The following is a 19,786-nucleotide window of genomic DNA, read 5'->3' as shown; positions in this document are numbered from 1 at the left end:
CTCACTGGGCCTTCATCCCCACAGGTCCCTGGGGTTGAGCGTTTCATCCCTTCTTGGTCCCTTGCCCTCCCCCTCCGTGGGTTCCACCTGCTGTCTATCTCTCCGCTCCGGTACCCTTCCCTCTTCAGGAATGGCCCAGCCAGTTTCTGGAGTGCCTGGAGGAAAAGTCATCAGACCCAGTTCCCTTTCCAAGACTCCCCCCAACTGGGAGAATATGGGATGAGAATATAATAATGCCACTCACCAGATGTGTATCATGTGCCTCTCACTTTGTAAGTGTTTTACAGGCACTAACTTATTCCACCCTTACAACAACCCTACATGAAGGAACAATTATTGTTATTCCCATTTTACAGAGAAAGAAATTGAGGCCAAGAAAAGTTAAGTAACTTGAACACTACTACCAGGGTAGTCCAACATCTAATAAATAGCACAAAAGGGATTTGATAGAAATCTGCCTGACTCTAGGCATTTGCTCGTGACCAGAACAGGAGTATGTGTGGAAGTGTAAAGGAGGCTAGAACAAAAGGGTAGGTTTAGAGAGAAAGGAGTCCCATACCTGCCCATACTCCCGTTCAATGGCTGCCCTCTGCTTGCTGTAGGATCTGTGGAGATGGGGGGTAGAGGGGGGAGGGAAAGGGATGTTACTATTTGGTCCTTTTCTTCTACCCCTAATCCTTTGCTCAGCCAGGGCAGGAGGAAGAGGGGAGCCAGGCCTAGAGTGTGCACCAGGAGGCAATGAGACTACAGAGAGTCCTTGAGATCACCGCAGGCAGCTGGAACACAGGTCAACCTCATCTCATTGCTCAGAGCCTCAGCAGGATCCTCCCCACCCTCGGAGAACCATCTGTGGACTTGCAGGTGAGGACTGATGGGGGCCTGGGTACACTGTCTGCCAGCCTTCCAACAGGTCTGGAAGAGGGAGGGGGTTTCTGTCCTAAGAGTGAAGGGGGGGGGGGGAGTGATGGGAAATCAAGAGGGTTGAGGGAGGGTCCCTGTGCGTTTATGCATGTATTGGGGTGGGAGGAATCTGGTATCTGGAGAGGCAGGCCCAGGGTGAGGGCTGTGAATGGGCTAAGTTTGGCGACCTCTTCACGCCAGCTTCTCCCCCACCCCACCCCCCAGCCCCAAGTACGTCGGAGAAGAGGCGGAGCGCGACCGGGAAGATGGGGTTACGCGGAGGGGGGACAGGGGCTACCTGATGTCCTCCAGCAGATCCGCCTCCCGCTGCTGCCGAGCCTGAAGGATGCTCAGCTGCTCCAGGAAGCGAAGCTTCACCTCCTGGGCCGGCTTCACCTTCGGGGGTAAGAAAAAGATGAAGACCCCTGGCGGCGGGGGGCCTGAAAAACACTCCGCGCGGGCAGCGGTGAGGAGGCGGGGCTGGGGGAGGGGGCCGAGCTGCTTCCTCGGTTACTTCTGGGTCGGGCTCGGACCCCTTCCTACTACTCGTCCCTACCGCGAGTCGGGTGCCCCCTGGATCCCACCACAACCCCAGCCCGCCGAGAGCCCCGGTCCCAGGCCAAGCTCACTTTTCGGGAGGGCGGCTGCATCTCCGTTCCAGCCCCGGCAGCGACTCGACTCCGGAACTCCAGGAAGCCCCGCCCACTCCGAAGCCCCGCCCCGGGCCCGGCCAGGCCCCGCCCTCACCCCGCCCACGTCTGGTCCAGCTGCGCGTAGGGCGGCGAGACGCTAGGGGGCCGCGGAGGAATAAACCTCTGTTACAGCTTCCAATACCCCAAAAGGGTCCGGGCCGCTGGGTGGACGCCGCGTCCGCTGGGCGGTAGGGGGAACCCCAGGTTTCTGAGTCAAGACGCCTGGGTTCTATTTCTAGTGGAGCCGCTGACTCAGCCCGTAATTATTTCTAATTAATCATTTACATATGCAGATCGCCAGTCCCAGGCTCAAAGGGTGAAGAATGGCGACCAGGGAAACTGAGTCACTGGATGCCTGGGTGAAGTTTGTCTGACGAAGGAAACAGGGCTGGTCCCAGACCTTCTCTCACTTCCCACTGAACTGGAAAAGCCAGAGTGCGCTGAGGTAAGAAAGATGCCTGGAGCCAGAAAGGAACCAGTCCCAGAAGAAAAGACATGTGCATCCAAGACCAGGGGAAACTAAAAGACACCAGCGAGTGGGTGTGAGCTGAGAGGTGAGCGTGGGGCCTTGCGGGCCAGAATGCCCCAGTCACCATTAGGGTCTGCCCTTCAGCCCCCACACAGCTTTCTGAGGCTCCACACACCCTTTCTAAAAAAAAAAAAAATATATATATATATATATATATATATATATATATATATATATATTTGGATTGAGTTCGGGGGGGGGGGGGGGGGGGGAGATAGAAACATCAATGATGAGAGAGAATCATAGATTCGGCTGCTGGGGATCGAGCCCACTTTGACCTGAAACCTTTTGATGCACGGGGGATGCTCCAACCAACTCAGCCACACAGGCCAGGCAGTACCTCAAACTTTAAAAACTGCTCCTTCAACCTGATTCTTCCCCAGTCAGCTACCTCAGGTAACGTAGTAAATGGTACTACTCTCCATCCAGTTGGGAAAGTCAGAAACCCAGGGTCAGTGTGCCTTTCTTCTGCCCCCACATCCATCTTCAAGTCCTATAGGTTGTTTCTAAAAAACATCTCCCTATTGATCCACTTCCCTCAATTTCCAAAACCACCAGCCTAGTCCAACCCTCATTATCAGTCTCCTAGTTGAATATCCGGTCTCCTTGCTTCCAGTCTCTACCCCTCCCCCTCCCCCACTACAATCCACTGCTCATAAACAGCCAGAGTAATTGATTTAAAAAAAAATAGGAAATAAGATCTCATCACTCTCTTCCTTAAAACTCCTCAGTGGCTTCAGAATAAAATCCAAATGCCCTGGCATAGTCTACAACAGGGGTCCTCAAACTTTTTAAACAGGGGGCCAGTTCACTGTCCCTCAGACCGTTGGAGGGCCGGACTATAGTTTTAAAAAAACTATGAACAAATTCCTATGCACACTGCACTTATCTTATTTTGAAGTAAAAAAACAAAACGGGAACAAATACAATATTTGTATTTGCATGTGGCCCGCAGGCCGTAGTTTGAGGACCCCTGGTCTACAAGATGGTGTGTGATTGGGCCCCTGCCCTTCTTCCCCTCTTCAGCCTATACTCTTCTCCCACTCCCCGCTCAGGGTGCTCCAGCTTTCATGCTGTTCCCCAGCAAGCCAAGCCCCTTCCCACTGGCAGTCCAAAAGCCTTCATGCCTCCTGCTTTCCCTCTCCTTCTGGAGTGCTCCTCCTCCCAGCTCTCCACATGTCTTCCCTCTTACCCTTAAGTTTCTACTCTTCACATAGGCCTTCCCCATCCACCCAGCATAAAGGCTCCCTCCACAAGCACATCAAGTTGGAGTAGGACAGACTTGGAGGAGCATTCAGATCTCTGGCTTCCAGATCTTTTTTTTTTAATTTAATGCATTAAGACCATTCTTTTCAAACCCCCAATCTCTCACAGAACCCCAACATATCAAATAGATAAAGCAGGAGTTGCCCTTGTTGAGGAAAAATATGTGGGGCCCGCAGCTCTGAGAAACAGTTTGACGTTCGCTGCTCTACTTCTTTCAGTTGCTTCATGGTACAGACAAGTGAGCAGAGGCCCAGAGGGAAGCCATGACCTGCCCCTCTCCGGGCAGGACACAGCCTCTGGAGCCCTCAGTTCCTGTGCTGCTTCCACAGCACCACACTGGAGCCTAGAGTCTTTCCAGCCAGGGCAGAGGAAGCTCCCAACAGTGCCTGCCAAGGTGAGAGCTTGGTCTTTTGGTTAGGTACTCCCTCGGACTGCTGGTCATGTGAGGGGCTGGCTGGAGGGTAGACTGGAAGTGCAGGGAGGTGGGGAGGGGAAGCCAGGCGTCTGTGTCGGATGGTTGTTGGGGCTCAGGGGCTGGGGACTGGAGGGCTGGGAGGGGCTGCCCAGCCCGATGGTGGTTTCCCCCTTCCTCAGGATGAGGCTGCTGAGCTCCTGGAGCAGTTGCTCCTCCAAGGACGATTGTGCCTGGGGGCTGTTCTTTGAAGGGGGACCTGGAGGGGGCTCCGGTGGCCTCTCCTCCCAGCCTGTCTTGGAGAGAAGGGGTTGATCAGAGGATCTCCGGCTGGTGAGGGGGGTCTCTGACTTGGCTGTCTGCTCCCTCATGGTGAAGAAGGAGGTGGAGGTGTCCTTGGTCAGCTCCGGGAAGGCCCCCACTTCTTCATACACTGGCTCCTCATACACAGGCTCCTCCAGTTCCTCTTGCTCCTCTACAGACCCCTGAGATGACTTCATCGGCTGGATGGGAATGGGTTGGCAGGAGGTAGAGTTAGAGTTACTGGGTTATTCATCATTATCATTTATTGAGCTCTTGCTCTCAGCTAGATGCTGCAGAATACTTTGAAGATATGGTATCAAAACAACTCTGTATGATGGGTTACACTGAAGATGAGTGAACTGAGGTACAGGGGGCTTAAGCTGCCAAATGGTAGAGCTGGGGCTTGAACCCTGGTCTGTCTAACTCTGAAATGCATTCACCTTTCTTTCTGTTACTCAGGTCCTGAACCACTCCCCCCTTTCCTCACCATCCCTTATTTTCTTTACTTTTCCTGGCCCAGCACTCTCTCACTTACTCTTTTTCTCTCTTATACACACACACACAAACACAAACACACGTGGCCTGCGGAGACAAATACAGGGAGCACACCGGCTCAGGCAGCACAGAGGAACACAGCGCTGACAGGTACCGCTGGAGCAGGCACAGTACTCACAAAGAACATGGACAGGGTCCTCCGATTGTGAAGTCGCCGCTGGGCACAGGTGGGGTGGGGATTCGAGGAGAAAAAGACACGGAGACACAGTGAGGCCTGGCAACAGGAGGTGGGGAGTAGGGGCACAGAGAAGGCAAAGGGGGGGCCCCAGGCTGGCAGGTGCACCACTCCCTTCTGCAGTGTGGATAGGGCACAGGCAAGGATCAAGAAGGGCTTGAGTGGGGCTGGGACCTCACCAGAGTCTGATTAGCAGAGAGAAGGGTAGCCCCGCTGTCATCCCCACGGATGGGTAGCAAAGGCATGGTGCCAAACTTCTGACGGGCCAGGTCTGAGGAGGAACGGCGTCGTAAGACCACTGGCTGCTGGTCATCGTGCTGGAGGGAGGGGGAGAGGTTGGCACAAGTGGGCATGGGAGGTACTGAGGGGTAGAGCTAGGACCACAGACCTGGCCCTCCACTTTCTCCTTCCCCTCACCTGGGCTTTGAGGATGCTGGTGGTCCAGTCCCACATCTCATCCTCATCAGTGCAGGACAGGTAGCTGAGGGTAATAAGAGGGGAATTTAGGGGAAGGAAAGAGGTCACAGCTATAGGGATGGAGGACAGGGTTGGGCCAGAGGAGAAGCCAGGCTGGGAGGTACTCACAGGTGCATCTTCTCCAGTATCAATGTGAAGCCCCACCTGAGAGGCAAAGGAGAACAGTGGTGGAGTGATCAGAAAGACCAGGGTGGTGGTGGCAGGGAGGCCCTAGAAAGAAAACTGGGGAAGAAGACTCACGGTGTTGGAGGCTTTAGCTTCTTCCGGATCCCCAGGTAGACCTTGGCACCTTCCAAAGACCACTCCCGTTCTGGTTTAGAGCTCTGAGGACATGGACAGAGTCAATGAGGTTGATAGGTGAGAGAGAAGGATCACGGTTCATGAGGTTGAGAAGTCATGGAAGCATTGGGGAAGCAGTGAGATTGATGAGATTATGGGCTGTGGTGTAATAGGGTCAGTGCAGTCATGGCTCCTCACAAACAGCCACCCAGTGTCCCTCCCCGATAGCCCCAGGGCCCCACCTTCTTCTCCTTGAGCAGCAGTAGGCAGCGACCACGAACCAGAAAGAACCTCTCCTGGAAGCGGTTTCCCAGCAAGCGGGGTGGTTCCTCTCGACACCGCAAGAGCCCCACCCTTGGGCTCTCCCGCCGGACACCTGGGTACAAATAGGCAGTACTAGGTGGGAGGTCCTGGGGGAGAAGCCTAGAGGTTCTGGGCTGAGGAAGGAGGCTCACCTGTGAAGAGGCAGCTGGCCTGGGCCAGGGAGACTTTCCTCAAGAGCAAGGAGGCCGAGCAGGGCTCTGGGAGCTGGCACCATTGTAAGGCCTGCTCCAGGACCCTTTCCTTGGGGTGCAGTGGCCGTTCTAAGGGGCAAGGTGGGAGTGGGTATCAACCAGAATATCCATCCGCAGCCTGGAGCCCCCAACTCATTCATTCATTCATCCATTCCACCATCCAGCCACCGACATTTGTGTTAGCACTGACTCTATGCCAGGCACAGTGGTGGCCTTGGGGATGCAGTGGTGAGCATGAAACACATGGCCTGCCTTCACAAATGCACAGCTAGTAAATAGGTAAGTAAACAAAACAATTGAAGGCAAATAATTATTTGAAAGAAACAATAAGCTGAAAGAGAGAGTAACGGGGCAGCTACTGAGATACCGTGATTAGGCAAGGCCTTTCTGGGGGCGCATTTGTACAAGAAACTCAGAGGCCTGAAGGATTAAAAAGAAGTCATGCTAAGATCAGGGGGAAGATTTCAGACATGACAAAAATGCAATAACAAAAGCCCTGAGTCAGGAAAGATGTATTTGAGGAGCTAAACAGAAAATGTGGCTGGGACAAAGAGAGTAGATGAGAGGATGAATTATGTGAGATGAGGTCTGAGGTCTTGTGGACCACAATAAGGAACTTGAATTTTAAGTTCAATGGTAACCCATTGGAAGGTTTTAACTGTGGGAATGTTATGACCCGATGGACTTATGCTTGACTGCTATGCAGAAAATGGATAGTCAGGAGGCAAGAATGGAATACTGGCCAGCTATTTCCTTTCTGGGACTGTATATTTTAGTGGTTAATGTTGGGGGTAGAGACATAATGGTGACTTTGATCAGGGTTGTGACAATGGTGGAGATGGCGTAATAGATTCAAATAGAATCTACTGAACTAGTTGGTTGGGTTGAGTATGAAGATGAAGAAAAGGGAGGAGTCCCAGAGGACTCCCAAGTGTCTGGCCTTGATAACTGAGTGAATGGTGGTGCCACTGACTGAGTTAGGGAAAACTAGGAAATGGCCTAGACTTTTTGTTAGGGGAGGGGGCTGGGAATTGAGTTTGGTCTTAGACATTTTATTTTATTTTATTTATTTTTTTAAAATATATTTTATTGATTTTTTTACAGAGAGGAAGGGAGAGAGATAGAGAGTTAGAAACATCGATGAGAGAGAAACATCGATCAGCTGCCTCCTGCACATCTCCCACTGGGGAGGTGCCCGCAACCCAGGTACATGCCCTTGACCGGAATCGAACCTGGGACCTTTCAGTCCGCAGGCCGACGCTCTATCCACTGAGCCAAACCGGTTTCGGCATGGTCTTAGACATTTTAAATTTGAGAGGCTTATGAGATGTATAAGGGGAGGTGCCAAGTAAACAGTTGGACATGTGAGTCTGGAGCTCAGAAGAGGGGTCTGGTACGAAGATAAAAATTGGAAGGGCAGCTTATTAATGTCATTTAAGCCATGGGGATGAATGAGCTCATCCAAGGAGAAATGTCGATAGAGAAAGGAAAAGGGTCCAGGATTGAGCCCTGGGTTGCTCCAACATTTGGAATCTGGGCAAAGGAGGAAGAAACGCCTCCTTCAAGGTGGAAGGGAAACCAAGAGTTTGTGGGGTCCATGAAAATCAAGAGGAGAGAATATTGAGAAAGAGGGAGTGGCCAACTGTGTAGATTGTCCCCTCATGTGCATGAGAAGTATCTACTGTATTTGGAACATAGAAGTCGTTGGTGTTTGACCCCCACCCCAACCCCCATGCACCCACATGGTCCTACTCACCCAGCTCCCCATGCTCGAGAATCTCAAATGTCACCCACAAGTCAGTCCCAGCTGCTGTCCCCCGCATCTCCAGTACCTGGTTAGTCAGCTCCTCAGCAGTCAGTGTTGGGGACACCTGGGGTCAGGGAAAAGGCAGAGGACCCTTGCTGGTCAGGCCGTTGCCCGTCTCCCACATCATCCTGTCATCTCCCCGCCTGTTCCCTCAGGACTGACCTTAAGGGTGACACAGTTGTCTGGGAGCTGTTGTTCTATGTAAACCTCCATGATGAGGTCTCCAGCCTGGGAAAGCTGAGGGGAGGGGAAACGAAGCCAGGAGGACACAAAGGATGTAAAGAATGAAGGCCAGAGGTCTCCTCATGTTGTCTCATAAACATTCCCCCCCAAAGTCTCTTCCCAACCTTCACCCCCAAATGGCTCAGGCGAGGTGTGGCAGGACCACATCTTCTTTATTTGAAAAATGGGACTACCTACTTCATGGAGTTGTGTGATGCTAACGTGCCTGGAATAGAGTAAGTCCTCATCTATTTACTATGGTGTTTGTTATTACTATTCTCACCTCTGTGAGAATAATGCTTAGCTATTCTTCCTTGGATCTCTTACACGTGGAACTGAAGGGCTTCTGCCACTATTCGCAATGGAGCAGCGGTTCTCAGCCTGTGGGTCGCGACCCCTTTGGCGGTCGAACGACCCTTTCACAGGGGTCGCCTAAGACCATCCTGCATATCAGATCTTTACATTACGATTCGTAACAGTAGCAACATTACAGTTATGAAGTAGCAACGAAAATAATTTTATGGTTGGGTCACAACATGAGGAACTGTATTTAAAGGGCCAGAAGGCTGAGAACCACTGTAATGGAGACTCCTCACAGAGGAATAAATGAAGCAAATCTTAAACCAACCCCTCTCCCCAAAACATCTCCCTCCTTGGGTTGCCCCTGTGTCCAGAAGCAGAAGGTCAGCTTCCTATCTTGATGTCCCTTCCTGGCCCACTCAGGAGCCAAGGTCAGGACAAGTTACCTGCACATCCTTCCAGGTGGTGATAAGACTGACCTCCAAGTCAATCTGAGCTACCTGGTCAGAGTCGATCTGTGGAAGAGCCAGAGGGAGTGTGTGTGATGGGGGTGGGGGGTGTACTGGGAAAGGAGGGGAGCAGGGAGAGATGTGAACGACCAGAGAACCTGTGTAAGAGCTAAGAACCAATCGGGCAAGGATGTTAGGAGCAAGGTTATGGGTGAAAGGGGCCCAGGGCTCTGGGAGATGATTTCTGATGCTGAGGGCCTTCAGAGGGCTGGGGGCTTGTTGGGGTGAGAGGATCCAGAGTTCAGGAAGAGGGACTGTGGGTCAGGGGTTGAGGGAGCTTACATCAAAGACAGAGACATAGCCGTCGATGAGTTCCTGCAGTACCCGCACCTCGTGTTCCCCACGCCCATCCGTCTGGAACACGCTGGGTGCAAAGAGCAGGGCCAGGTTCCGCGTGCACATCTGGTTCAGAGCCGCACACTTCTGCACCCTGCAGAGGGCGTGAGGGTCACAAGGAATGCAGTTTGTGCTCACCCGTTTATCAACACATCTATTCATTCAGCAAACACTTAATGAGTTCCTACTGTGTGCAGGCCCTGGGTTAAACATTGGGATGCAAGAGTAAGATATAATACTGGCCTCAAGGAGCTCCTAGTGTAGGGGAGAGACAGACAAGGAATAGGTGTTTTTAAATATAGTAGGGGTCAGCAAACTTTTTATGTAAAGGAACAGATAGTAAATATTTCAGGCTTGTAGGCCATACAGTCTATCACAACTCCTCAACTCTGCTGTTGTTGTGTGAAGGGAACCATTGAAAATATATAAATGAATGGGCATGACTTTACAAAACTTGTTTTACAAAACAGGCAGTGGACTGGATTTGGCCCACAGGTCATAATTGGCCAGTCCCTGTGATATAATGTAATTAGTACAGCATAGCTGGGGTTCACCCTAGAATCATTTAAAGACCTGTCACCCCAGTAGACAGGCAAAGATAGATCTGCATCTTCTTTTTGTCTCCTACATATGTTCCTTTGCTTGGCATAGAATAATAAATCCAAATAATGTTGACTGCTTACTATTTCCAAATACTTACTACATACATGCCAGGTGCTGTAGTTAAGAATTTTACAAGGATTATGTTACTTAAATCTCAAATCACCAATGAGGTGGATACTATTTATTACATCGCTTTCTTTTACAAATGGGGAAACTGAGGCTTAGGTCTGTCTGACTCCAGAGTTCACACTGAAACTTTATGCTATAATACCTTCGCTTAACAACTGTTTGTGGGATGGATGAAGGAATGTAAACGAGGGGCTTGGGCAGAAGTGACAAAGGGTCAGTGAGGGGGTTGTAGGGGGTCTGCCATACTGACCGATAGAGATGCCCGATGAGGGTGGCGAGTGTGCGGCGGTTGACCCTCGGAAGGCAGCCAATCACTTCTTTGTACTTCTCCAGGCGCTGATTCTTCTGGGGCAGCTCTGGGATGGAATAGGGGAGGGTTGGAGAGGATCAGGGAAGGGAGAGTCGGGGATTTTTAGAGAAACAAACCCAGGATTGGTGTGTTTCTGCCCCCTTCCCACCTTGCCCTGAGCTGAGTCCCTGGGTGATCCTCCAGTGGGGGGAGTGATTAGGCGGGGGCTGCTCAATCCCATAAGGGAGCCTCAGGGATTCTGGTGGGGTAGGTGGACTTCCTGGTTGCCCCTTGGTTGCCTGTGAGGAATTCTTAGGGATCTCGAAAGTACCAGCAGCCTCCCTCCATCGAGGCAACAACCGTGCAGAGGTCACGGGGTCATCGAGCTCTCGAAAGAAGCGTTTGAGTGTGTCGGTGACATCCTCCACAAAGTGCTCCCCTGGTCGGAGTTTCACTGACCGGGCATCCCGCCGGAAGTCAGCCAGGAGCCGCAGGCTGCGGGCACGAGCTCCCCCTTTCCGGTATACGCCCTCCAGCCGGAGCCCTGAGAACAGCCAGCATCTCTGCTCACAACTGCCCAAAGACCCACCACCACCCACCCAGCATCCCATCCATGATCTCCTACATGGCTTGTGGCTATTGGTGGGGTCATAGAGGAAGAAATCTGCTTCCAGGGTCTTGCTTTCCAGGGCCCTGCTCAGTCCTCATCTCTGAAAGTCCTTAACCAACCATGCATCACACATAGCAGCCCCCATCTCTCTAGCTCCTCATCACTTTTATTTTTAAACAGCACTCTCTAAAATCACATTACAGGCCTTAGTAATTTGAAGATTCTGCATTTGCAAATTCATCTACTTGCTAAAAGTTATTTGTAACCCCCAAATCAATACTGATGGTACTTCTTTAGTCATTTGGGAACATGCGCAGAGCAGAGAAAAATTTGAGCTGCCTGTTGGACACATTCCCAGCTAAGGTGTCATACAGTAAACAAGTGTCTTTTCATGGCATATTTAGAGCCATGTTTTTTGCATTCTTGTGTGTGTGTGTGTGTGTGTGTGTGTGTAATCCTGTTTAAAATGGCCCCCAATTGTAGCGCTAATGTGCTGTCTAGTGTCCCTAAGTGCAAGGCAGCTATGATGTGCCTTCTGGAGAAAATACATGTGTTGGATAAACTTCCTTCAGGAAGAGGGTGTAGTGCTTGTTGGCCATGAGTTCAATGTTAACAAATCGACAAAACATATGAAATCAAGTGTCTTTAAACAGGAACACACATAAAATAAGGTCATGTGTTGACTGGTCGATGGAAATGTGACCAGAAGTTCTCAGAAACCTAACCCTGTCTTTCCCCTGGGTCAACGATTCAGTGTGCATTAACTCAGTGTTAGCAGTCACTCTGTAGAATATAACTACCTCGAATAATGAGAACTGATTGTATTTGTTTTCTTAGTCATTACCCATCTCGCCTGCTAGTCTCTGAGCTTCATAGGACCTTCCCTGTTCATTGTCATGGCATGTGGGAGGAGCTCAACAAATATCTGTTGACTGAAGAATGGCGGCGCAGGCACTGTGGAGGAGGGGGCATGGACACCCACTCTCTTTCCCCAGGCTTTTTCATGGGCCTCTGACTTAATTCCTCCTTTGAACATAAGGGAGGCTGAGAAGAGGACAGTGGTCTGTGAGTGGGGGAAGTCACTGCATGGGGCTACTGCCAACGCATAGAGAATGTCATTAGCCGCTGACTAGTCACTGTCCTGGTTGTAAGCACAACTATTTGTAGGTTTATGGATGTGCTTCCCCCCCTTTACTGCCCTTCTTAGTTTTCTGCAGATTTTCCTTCTCAAGAGTTCATTCTTCTAATGGGGATTCACCCGGAAGATAGATTCTACTGGGTCCTTACTTAGGCTGGAGAATAAAGCAGAGGCCAAAAGCTCACAAAGAATTCTGGGAACTACTTGCATAGCTGAACTTTTATGCCTGGAAAACCTCCCACACAGAATAATTGTGTTCAGACCTTCAAGGATTTGGCTGAACAGCTTGGCTCTGGCCCCGTCGCTGCCCCCTCTTTGTTCTCCACGGTCCTACATCTCTAGTCACATTTCAGTGCCACTCTCTCTCCATGTCCACGCCCCACAGACAGTTACCGTGGAACACTTACTACCTGCTAGGTCCTGCACTAAATGCTTTATAGGTGTTATCTTACTGTCACAACAATTCTGGAAAATAAGGACGGTTAGTAACCCCATTTTGCAGATGGAGAACAGAGGCTCAGAAAGGCAAAGCAGCTTGCCAAGGGTCACTGAGCAGAGGCTGTCAGGCTGCAGGCTCTGGAGGCCAAGCTGGTAGGCAGATCACCCCCCCCTGGCTGTGCCCTTGTTCCCCATCCCCCACTGGCTCAGTATTGACCAGTACCCACTCACCATGCTGAGTGACAAAACTGATGCAGGCATCCACGATGATGGGGATGTCACCTCGGCTCATCTGCTGCTCCTGCAGCCCTGTGCCGCCCCCACCGGCGGCTCCCCCAATGGCCACATTCCATGCTGAGAAGTCCAGCCGGCCCTCTCCCTGCAGATACAGGGTCCTGAGACCCAAGGGGCCTGGGTCAGAGCCATCTCCAGAGGATCCGCTGAGGCCCAGAATCACAAGGACCAGATTTCCTAGAGTCACCAGAAGGGGCAGCAACCCCCAACCCAGACAGGGCCTCTGAACTGGGGAAGGGACTTTCAGGAAGTGGGCGGTGGTCCAAGGGTGTGGGCTGAACTCTCTACAAAGGGTAGGGCAACACTTACCTTCCTGTCTCCACCAGGACCAAATGCTCCTTCTTGTCTGGAGTGTCAGCTGCCGAGACTACACCTGGGAGGAGAATCATGGAGATTATCATCATCATCATCATGACTTAATATTTATGAAACATTTAAGGCACGGAGGTGCAGGCTAGGAGCCTTATAAACGATGTTGCATTAAATCCTATGAGTTACACATTATTATCCCCATTTTACGGGTGACACATAAAGCTCAGAGAGGTTAAGTAACTGCCTCTGGTTACTTGCTATAAAATGGCAAAGCTAAGCTTGAACTCAGTTCTCTTATCTCCAAAGCCCTATCTCCAAAGCCCTAAAACATTATCTGACACTGTTCCTCTTTCAGGAGAAAGTGAGAGCACCCAGTCCCCTCTCCCAGTCCCCAACTAATGATAATAACAATAACACTTATAACATATACCATTTACTGAACACTTGAGAGATGCCTCCTCCCAGGCTCTGTGATAAGTGTTTTACATACGTCGCCTTATTTGAAACTCACTACAACCCTGTTATTGTGCCTGTTGCAAAGATCAGGAAACTAAGGCATAGAGAGGTTAAGTAACTTATCCAAGATTACACAGCTAGGAATTGATAGAGTGTGAGGGGTCTAAATCTGGGCAGTTTGACTCCAGAGCTTGTGTCTGAACCCATTGTGTTCTGCTATTTCCCACAGGGAAGGTCCATTCCTTCCCCCCTCCATGGCCACCCTTCATCCCTGTCCCCAGCCCTGCTCACTGATCTCCTGTAGCCGCCGAAGATGCACCATGTCCTCAGGGACTGCAGGGCCAGGGCCCGGTGCTGGACACAGGAAGAGGTGGTCACCACGAAGAAGTCCAAACCCTGACAGCCAGAGGCCAGGAGCCAGGGCTGTGTAGGAGGGGGACCGCAGCCACAGGCGGCCCAGCCGCACCAGCCCAGGGCCCAACAGCTGGTGACAGCTCAGCGGGGAGAACCACTGTGAAGCAGGAGGAGGACATGGGGGGAGAGGAAGATGGGGGAAGAGACAAGAGGTGGGGGAGAGAGAGTGAGAGGGCCAGGGAAAGACAGAGAAGGACGTGAAGAGAAAGCAAAAGAAAGAGGGTAATGAAAAGGGATGGGGAGGGAGTGAAGGAAAGGCCCAAGGAGAAGACAGAGATGGATGGAGAAAGACAGGAAAGAAATTCAGTTCAATTTAATTTGCTCCAACCAACACAGAGAAGACCCCTGTGTGACAGCCTTATGCCCTTACTTGGGATGTAGGGGTGAGAAAGAATGGGGAGCCGAAACGCTGTAAGGAAAGAGTCTTGATGCCTTGGAAGGTCCCATCACACAAAGGGGCCGGGAGAGGCTTCGTGGACAAAGAACTATTTGAGGTGGACCTGAAAGTAGTGCTTTTCAAACTACCCGTGATGAAGGAAAAGGAAGTTTTTTCTTTTATTTTAATTTCCCATATATGCATAACCCATGAACACAGACAATAGAGTGTGAAGGCCTGGGGTGGGGCGGAGCCCGGTGGAGGAGAGTAATGGGGGACATCTGTAATACTCTCAACAATAGAGAAAATTTACCAAAAAAATATTTCTAAACTGTCACTAACAAATACTTTAATAAAAAACAATAAAAATGATTACTAGAAAAATTAAATGAAAAAAGAAGTACATACAACATATAAGCCACCAATTTTATAATGAAATTCCACACATAAAGTCACCCTGTCAAATGGTTATGAAAGCTAACTCTCAAGTTCTGTACTTGGACTGTCACAGGCCATAACAAAGAGTCCACAGGCCAGTGCAGTGACAGTCTGCAGCCCACACGTTGGGCAGTACCACTGCCTAAAGGGTGGGCTAGATTTGTGGAAAGTGTGCGTGATAATAAGAGGAGAGTTGGACTCAGCTGCTAGGGCCATGACAGCACCCTTAAAGGACACACAGAACAATTTCTTGGTGTGAGGAGTTACAGGGGAACAAGAGAATGGGGTCAGAGAAGTGTCAGATGCTGCAGATATGACCTGGGGTGGCCAGGAGGAAGCTCTTGGACCTTGACAATGGGAAGTCACTGGCCACCCACAGGGCAGCAGATTAGAAGAGTATGGCAGCCTGGCCTGCATGGCTCGGTAGTTAAGTATCAACCTATGAACCAGGAGGTCACGGTTCAATTCCTGATCAGAGCATATGCCCGGGTTGCAGGCTTGATAGGAGGCAGCCGATTTTTGATTCTCTCTCATCATTGATGTTTCAATCACTCTATCCCTCTCTCTTCCTCTCTAAAATCAATAAAAAAAATTGTTTTTTTTAAAAAAGAAGAGTATGGCAGAGGAAGGCAGCAAGGGATTGAGGAATGATAGGGCACAGGACTTTTTGAATTGATGCTAAACTTAGGGTGGAACAGGGCTGAGGGAAAAGCTGCGTAAGGGAGGGAATGACTGTCTTCATTATCACCATTACTATTTCAGCACCCACAGACGGTGAAATGGTAACACGACACAGAGAATGAGCCTCACGTGTCTCTCATTCTTAGCCTTACAGGGTGGGCCTTTTGTACTCACTCTACCCTTATGGAAAAGCTCACAGGGCTGAGAGGCAGAGGACTCAGTTCCCAGGATGTGACTCCGGAATCTGAACTTTTAATTCCAGGGGGAGGGTGCAGGATGGAGAGATGGGTTTGCCTGGCAATGGAGAAGCTGGGCCAGGTGAAGGCGGCCTCAGGACCTGGAGGGTGGGAGGAAGAAGTGGGAGGCAAGGGCAGCTTCTCTGTGGGAAGAGACCCAGCACAGGGAGGTTTGGGCCATGAGCTTTGGGGACAGAGGCCTGATGCTCTGCTGCCTTCTAGTTCTGTGACCTTGACCACGTGACTTTATAACCTCTGAGACTCAGTTTCTTTATGTGTGAAATATTAATAATCCTTACCTCTGAGGGTTGTTGTGAAAATTAAATGAGATATTGAGTGGGCAGTGCGTACCCCAGGCCCTGGCACAGAATACATGCTCAGTCACCTTCACTGTTAAAGGAAGAGGTAGGAGTGGCTACAGGAACAGAGAGGATAGGATGGGGCAAGTGCAGCCAGGAAAACCATGAGCTGTCAGGGAGGGGTCTCCGCTGTCTCACCTTGCCCACGGCGTTGACCCAGGCCTCCAGACTGTCAGCTCCATCGGTGCCAAAATGCTGGATCCTCCCCCCAGTGAGGATGAGCTCAAAGGAAAAGGGGAACCTGGAAAGAAGGTGAGGTCAGGGAAGAGAATGGGGTCCAAGGAGGTGGCTTCAGGCTTGGGATCAGGAAGGGAACAGGGGAACTCAGTGAGTATGGCGGGCTGTTACCTGTCAAGGTCACCTGAGTCAGTAGGTGGAGGGCTCACACCCAAACATACAACATCCTGGGGCTGGATGAGGCTGAGGGGTTCAGGGCTGCTTTCTGACACAAACATTTCCAGAGCCGCTCCCAGCACGCACCACAGTCGGGAAGGAGCTAAGGGGAAAGCTGATGGTCAGCAGGCAGAAGACCCCTGTCTCCACTGTCAGAATTCCTTTACTAGACCTTTATTCTATGCCAAGCCTTCTGGCCATGTACCATGTACGATCTCACGTAATCTTCACAACAACCCTATGAGATGGGTATTATATTCGCTCCTAGTTTATAGATGGGGAAACTGAGGCTCAGAGTTTGAGTAGCTGGCCCATCTCATGGGTAGGAAGTAGCAGAGCTGAGATTTGACCCTGACTGTCTGACTTCAAAGCACAATGCTGCCACCAGGCATAGTTCCTCTCTTACCCGCTGCACCCAGTGCAGTCCTGGGCATGACCCCACTTTCCCATCCCAGCCCTCTTCCCCCTGTCTCCCATCCTGGTTTCTCCTCCTCCAAGCCCTTGGCTCCCCGCTTACCATCCCGGCCCCTGCGAGGGGGTGGGGGTCCAGCTTTGTTGCTGATGGGACCACAGTACAGGAAGCTGCTGTAAGTGGCAGGCACCACCACCTCGTTGTACACGTCAAGGGAGGGGTCTGTAAGGGGAAGGAGTAGTGGTCAGGTCAGACCAGTACCATGGGATGGTCTGAGCCCTTCAGGGAAGGGATTGAGTTGAGGAAGAGAGTGGAACCGAACTCCACTGGCAGCATGGCTCAGTAGAGCCCAGTTGGGCTGGACCACTCACTACTCAAATTAGAAAAGAGGGTGGGATGAGCCCTCTAACCCAGCCCACTCTTCTCCTCACTAAACAGTCTACCAGGTAGTCAGTCCTGGTGGAGGCCTCAGAGCATGGATCATCTGTAAGGGTCTCAGCCCCTCTGGCCTGCCCACTGGAGTCCAGCAGCTGTAGCTGACCATTTCTATGAGCAGACTGCCCCCGGAGAGATGAGACCTGGCCTATGGGTTAACCCTGTCAGGAGTAGACAGCACTATCACTTCAAACGTCCAGAGCCACACCCTAGGCCAGGGGTCCTCAAACTACGGCCCGCGGGCCACATGCAAATACAAATATTGTATTTGTTCCCATTTTGTTTTTTTACTTCAAAATAAGATATGTGCAGTGTGCATAGGAATTTGTTCATAGTTTTTTTTAAAACTATAGTCCGGCCCTCCAACGGTCTGAGGGACAGTGAACTGACCCCCTGTTTAAAAAGTTTGAGGACCCCTGCCCTAGGCAGTGGCCAGCATCAGGTCCTTTCATGACATCAGAAACAGATCCGGGAGGATTCTAGCTAGGCCATTGGGGGGGAGGGGCGGTGATTGCAGCACCTTAGAAGAACCTAGGCGCAGGTTGGGGCTGAGAATTGTTGGGGGGATTACCTGGGGGCAGGAGACCAGGGAAACTGCCATCAAGGGCTGAGGGAGACCAGGGCTCCTCACCCTCAGAGGCCTCGACACAGAGAAGCTGGGTCATGTTCTTCAGCAGGTTGGGTCCTGCCACCGCTGCACACAGTGCCTGCAGGAGGGCAGGGATTCTGTCAGCCCCAAGACCCAATCTGAGAGCCCTGGGGACAGACTACTGGTCACCAAAAGCAGCCCCCCCCCCCCCAGTCTAGGCTTTTCAACTCAGAGACTGCTTTCCCCCTCCCCATCAGCCCCAACCCACCCCTCCTACCTGGAGAAGCTGGCTGTGATCTGGATGCTGAGGGTGGGGCTTCCGGTAGAGACCTAGCCGGTACTTCCGGGAGATGAACTCTCCCCGTGGGCCTGGGGTTGTATCTGGATTTATCCTCTCACCTGGGGGTAGGGCCCCTGCCCAGAAGCGGTTGGCACGATCATTTCCCAAGACAATGAACAGCTGCAGGATGACAAGGGGCAGAGGCAAGTGATGGGAATTCAAGGGTCCCTAGACATTCCAATCCTGTCCCCAGGGTGGGTCCAAGCCTTTTTAAAATGTTCTCCTTCCTTCCCCATTTTCTCCCTCTTCAGACTCCTCACCTGCACTATCTCATTACTCCAGACACTTGTGTCCAGCTTCAAACTCTGCACCTTGGAGATCCCGGAACCCAGAGCCCGGTGCTGACCTGTTAGAGTGTGAGGAGCATGTGGCATGGGCACCCTGAGCCCTCCCGCCCCGCCCCCGCCTCTTCCCATTTCAGCTAAAGGCCCTGGGCCTCACCCGCACACTGCTTGCAGATCACAACTCCCAGGTTGACAGCAGCCCAGTCTGGGCGGGAGGCCCCACAGTCCGCACAGTGCAGGTTTGCCCGATTGGACCAGATCTTCTCAGCCACCTCGTAGTCAGACAGGGTCTCGGTTACTGCTTCCTGTAGAGCGGCCGCCCAGCTCTGCCGAGCGCCCCCAGACTCGGCTGTGAAGCTGAGGGGTGGACAGCCAGTCTGTGGGCATGGACACCCTCCCCACATGCCCCAGCCCACTGGCCATTCCTACAGGAACCACACAGGTCAGCCCAGATCCTCCTAACAGCCTTGACCCTGCTCTCTGGACTCCCATCAGGGCACACCCACTGACATCCCACTGAGGTGGCCTCCGACCTCTTCAGCCCTGTGCCTCCCTCAAAAGTCTCTCCCCCAGCCTTGCCTCCTGTCAGTCTGGGCCCCACCTGAAGCAGCGATGGGGCGTGAGCAGGTCGAAGCTGCGACTCTTGGTCTCCCGCACACTGCACCCTTGCAGTTCAATGAAGCAGATCCCGATGCCCAGGGAGAAGGCCTGGCGGGGTCAGGGGGAGGTGCAGTGAGGCTCCCTATGGGATAAGCCAGGCCCCTCGGCCCAGGCCAGCCCTTCTCACCTGCTCACTCTTGTACAGCGCCAACTCTCCAGGGCTCAAGGCCGCAAACACCTTGGCCTTGTGTCCACGCAGCTCCAGCATGCCTGTGCGGAGGGGTCGGGGCAGCTGGGGGGCCCGGGGGTGGCCCAGGAGACGCTGCTCTTTCAGGCAGGATTGCAGCGTGGAGCACCAAGTGTCCCGCTGAGCTGGTGGGGGACAGGGAAGCAGGCCAGTGGGCCGTGTGCTCACATGGCCTCCCCACCCCTGCCCTGACCCAGGGGGCCCTGGCCCTCACCCTCGCTCTCCGTGCGGAACACAAACACCCTCTGGCTGGTGATGACCTGGAATTTGTTGTCTTTGCTGCTGCGGGTTCATCTCAATGGCGGACAGGGGGATCACACCCTTTGGGGAAAGGGTCCTGGAGAGATAGCCCAATGACACACAAGGCAGGAACTCAGTCATGTGTGCTGACACCAGGGGGCCACACCAACTTTTTAATGAGACCAGCACTCGTCCA

General features: G+C 52.0%; 2 protein-coding genes across 2 annotated transcripts in view; both read right to left on the bottom strand.

The window, feature by feature from the left end:
- FCHSD1 (FCH and double SH3 domains 1) overlaps positions 1-1,594 on the bottom strand; it is a 12,422-nt gene extending 10,828 nt beyond the window's left edge. The window contains exons 1-4 of the mRNA XM_006086613.2: positions 1,530-1,594; positions 1,199-1,296; positions 560-605; positions 6-155 (exon numbers count right to left, since the gene is read on the bottom strand). Of these exons, the coding sequence (XP_006086675.1) occupies positions 6-155; positions 560-605; positions 1,199-1,296; positions 1,530-1,550 (315 nt within the window). The 5' untranslated portion in view covers positions 1,551-1,594. The remainder of the gene's footprint in view (positions 1-5; positions 156-559; positions 606-1,198; positions 1,297-1,529) is intronic.
- Positions 1,595-3,437: 1,843 nt separating this feature from the next.
- Positions 3,438-19,786, bottom strand: part of ARAP3 (ArfGAP with RhoGAP domain, ankyrin repeat and PH domain 3) — a 22,686-nt gene continuing 6,337 nt past the window's right edge. The window contains 29 exon segments of the mRNA XM_006086433.3: positions 3,438-4,302; positions 4,776-4,814; positions 5,012-5,149; positions 5,250-5,313; positions 5,418-5,453; positions 5,550-5,632; positions 5,831-5,964; positions 6,044-6,172; positions 7,860-7,974; positions 8,073-8,147; positions 8,879-8,947; positions 9,224-9,371; positions 10,260-10,365; positions 10,630-10,842; positions 12,716-12,879; positions 13,088-13,151; positions 13,838-14,057; positions 16,189-16,291; positions 16,399-16,546; positions 16,961-17,077; positions 17,862-17,997; positions 18,157-18,339; positions 18,480-18,565; positions 18,661-18,860; positions 19,105-19,211; positions 19,291-19,475; positions 19,565-19,640; positions 19,642-19,677; positions 19,679-19,687. Of these exon segments, the coding sequence (XP_006086495.1) occupies positions 3,826-4,302; positions 4,776-4,814; positions 5,012-5,149; positions 5,250-5,313; positions 5,418-5,453; positions 5,550-5,632; positions 5,831-5,964; positions 6,044-6,172; positions 7,860-7,974; positions 8,073-8,147; positions 8,879-8,947; positions 9,224-9,371; positions 10,260-10,365; positions 10,630-10,842; positions 12,716-12,879; positions 13,088-13,151; positions 13,838-14,057; positions 16,189-16,291; positions 16,399-16,546; positions 16,961-17,077; positions 17,862-17,997; positions 18,157-18,339; positions 18,480-18,565; positions 18,661-18,860; positions 19,105-19,211; positions 19,291-19,475; positions 19,565-19,640; positions 19,642-19,677; positions 19,679-19,687 (3,660 nt within the window). The 3' untranslated portion in view covers positions 3,438-3,825.

Source organism: Myotis lucifugus, unplaced genomic scaffold, assembly GCF_000147115.1.
Source record: "Myotis lucifugus unplaced genomic scaffold, Myoluc2.0 scaffold_28, whole genome shotgun sequence".
NCBI classification, from domain to species: domain Eukaryota; kingdom Metazoa; phylum Chordata; class Mammalia; order Chiroptera; family Vespertilionidae; genus Myotis; species Myotis lucifugus.
The sequence above is the reverse complement of the archived record's forward strand: the minus strand, read 5'-3'. Positions and strand labels throughout refer to the sequence as shown.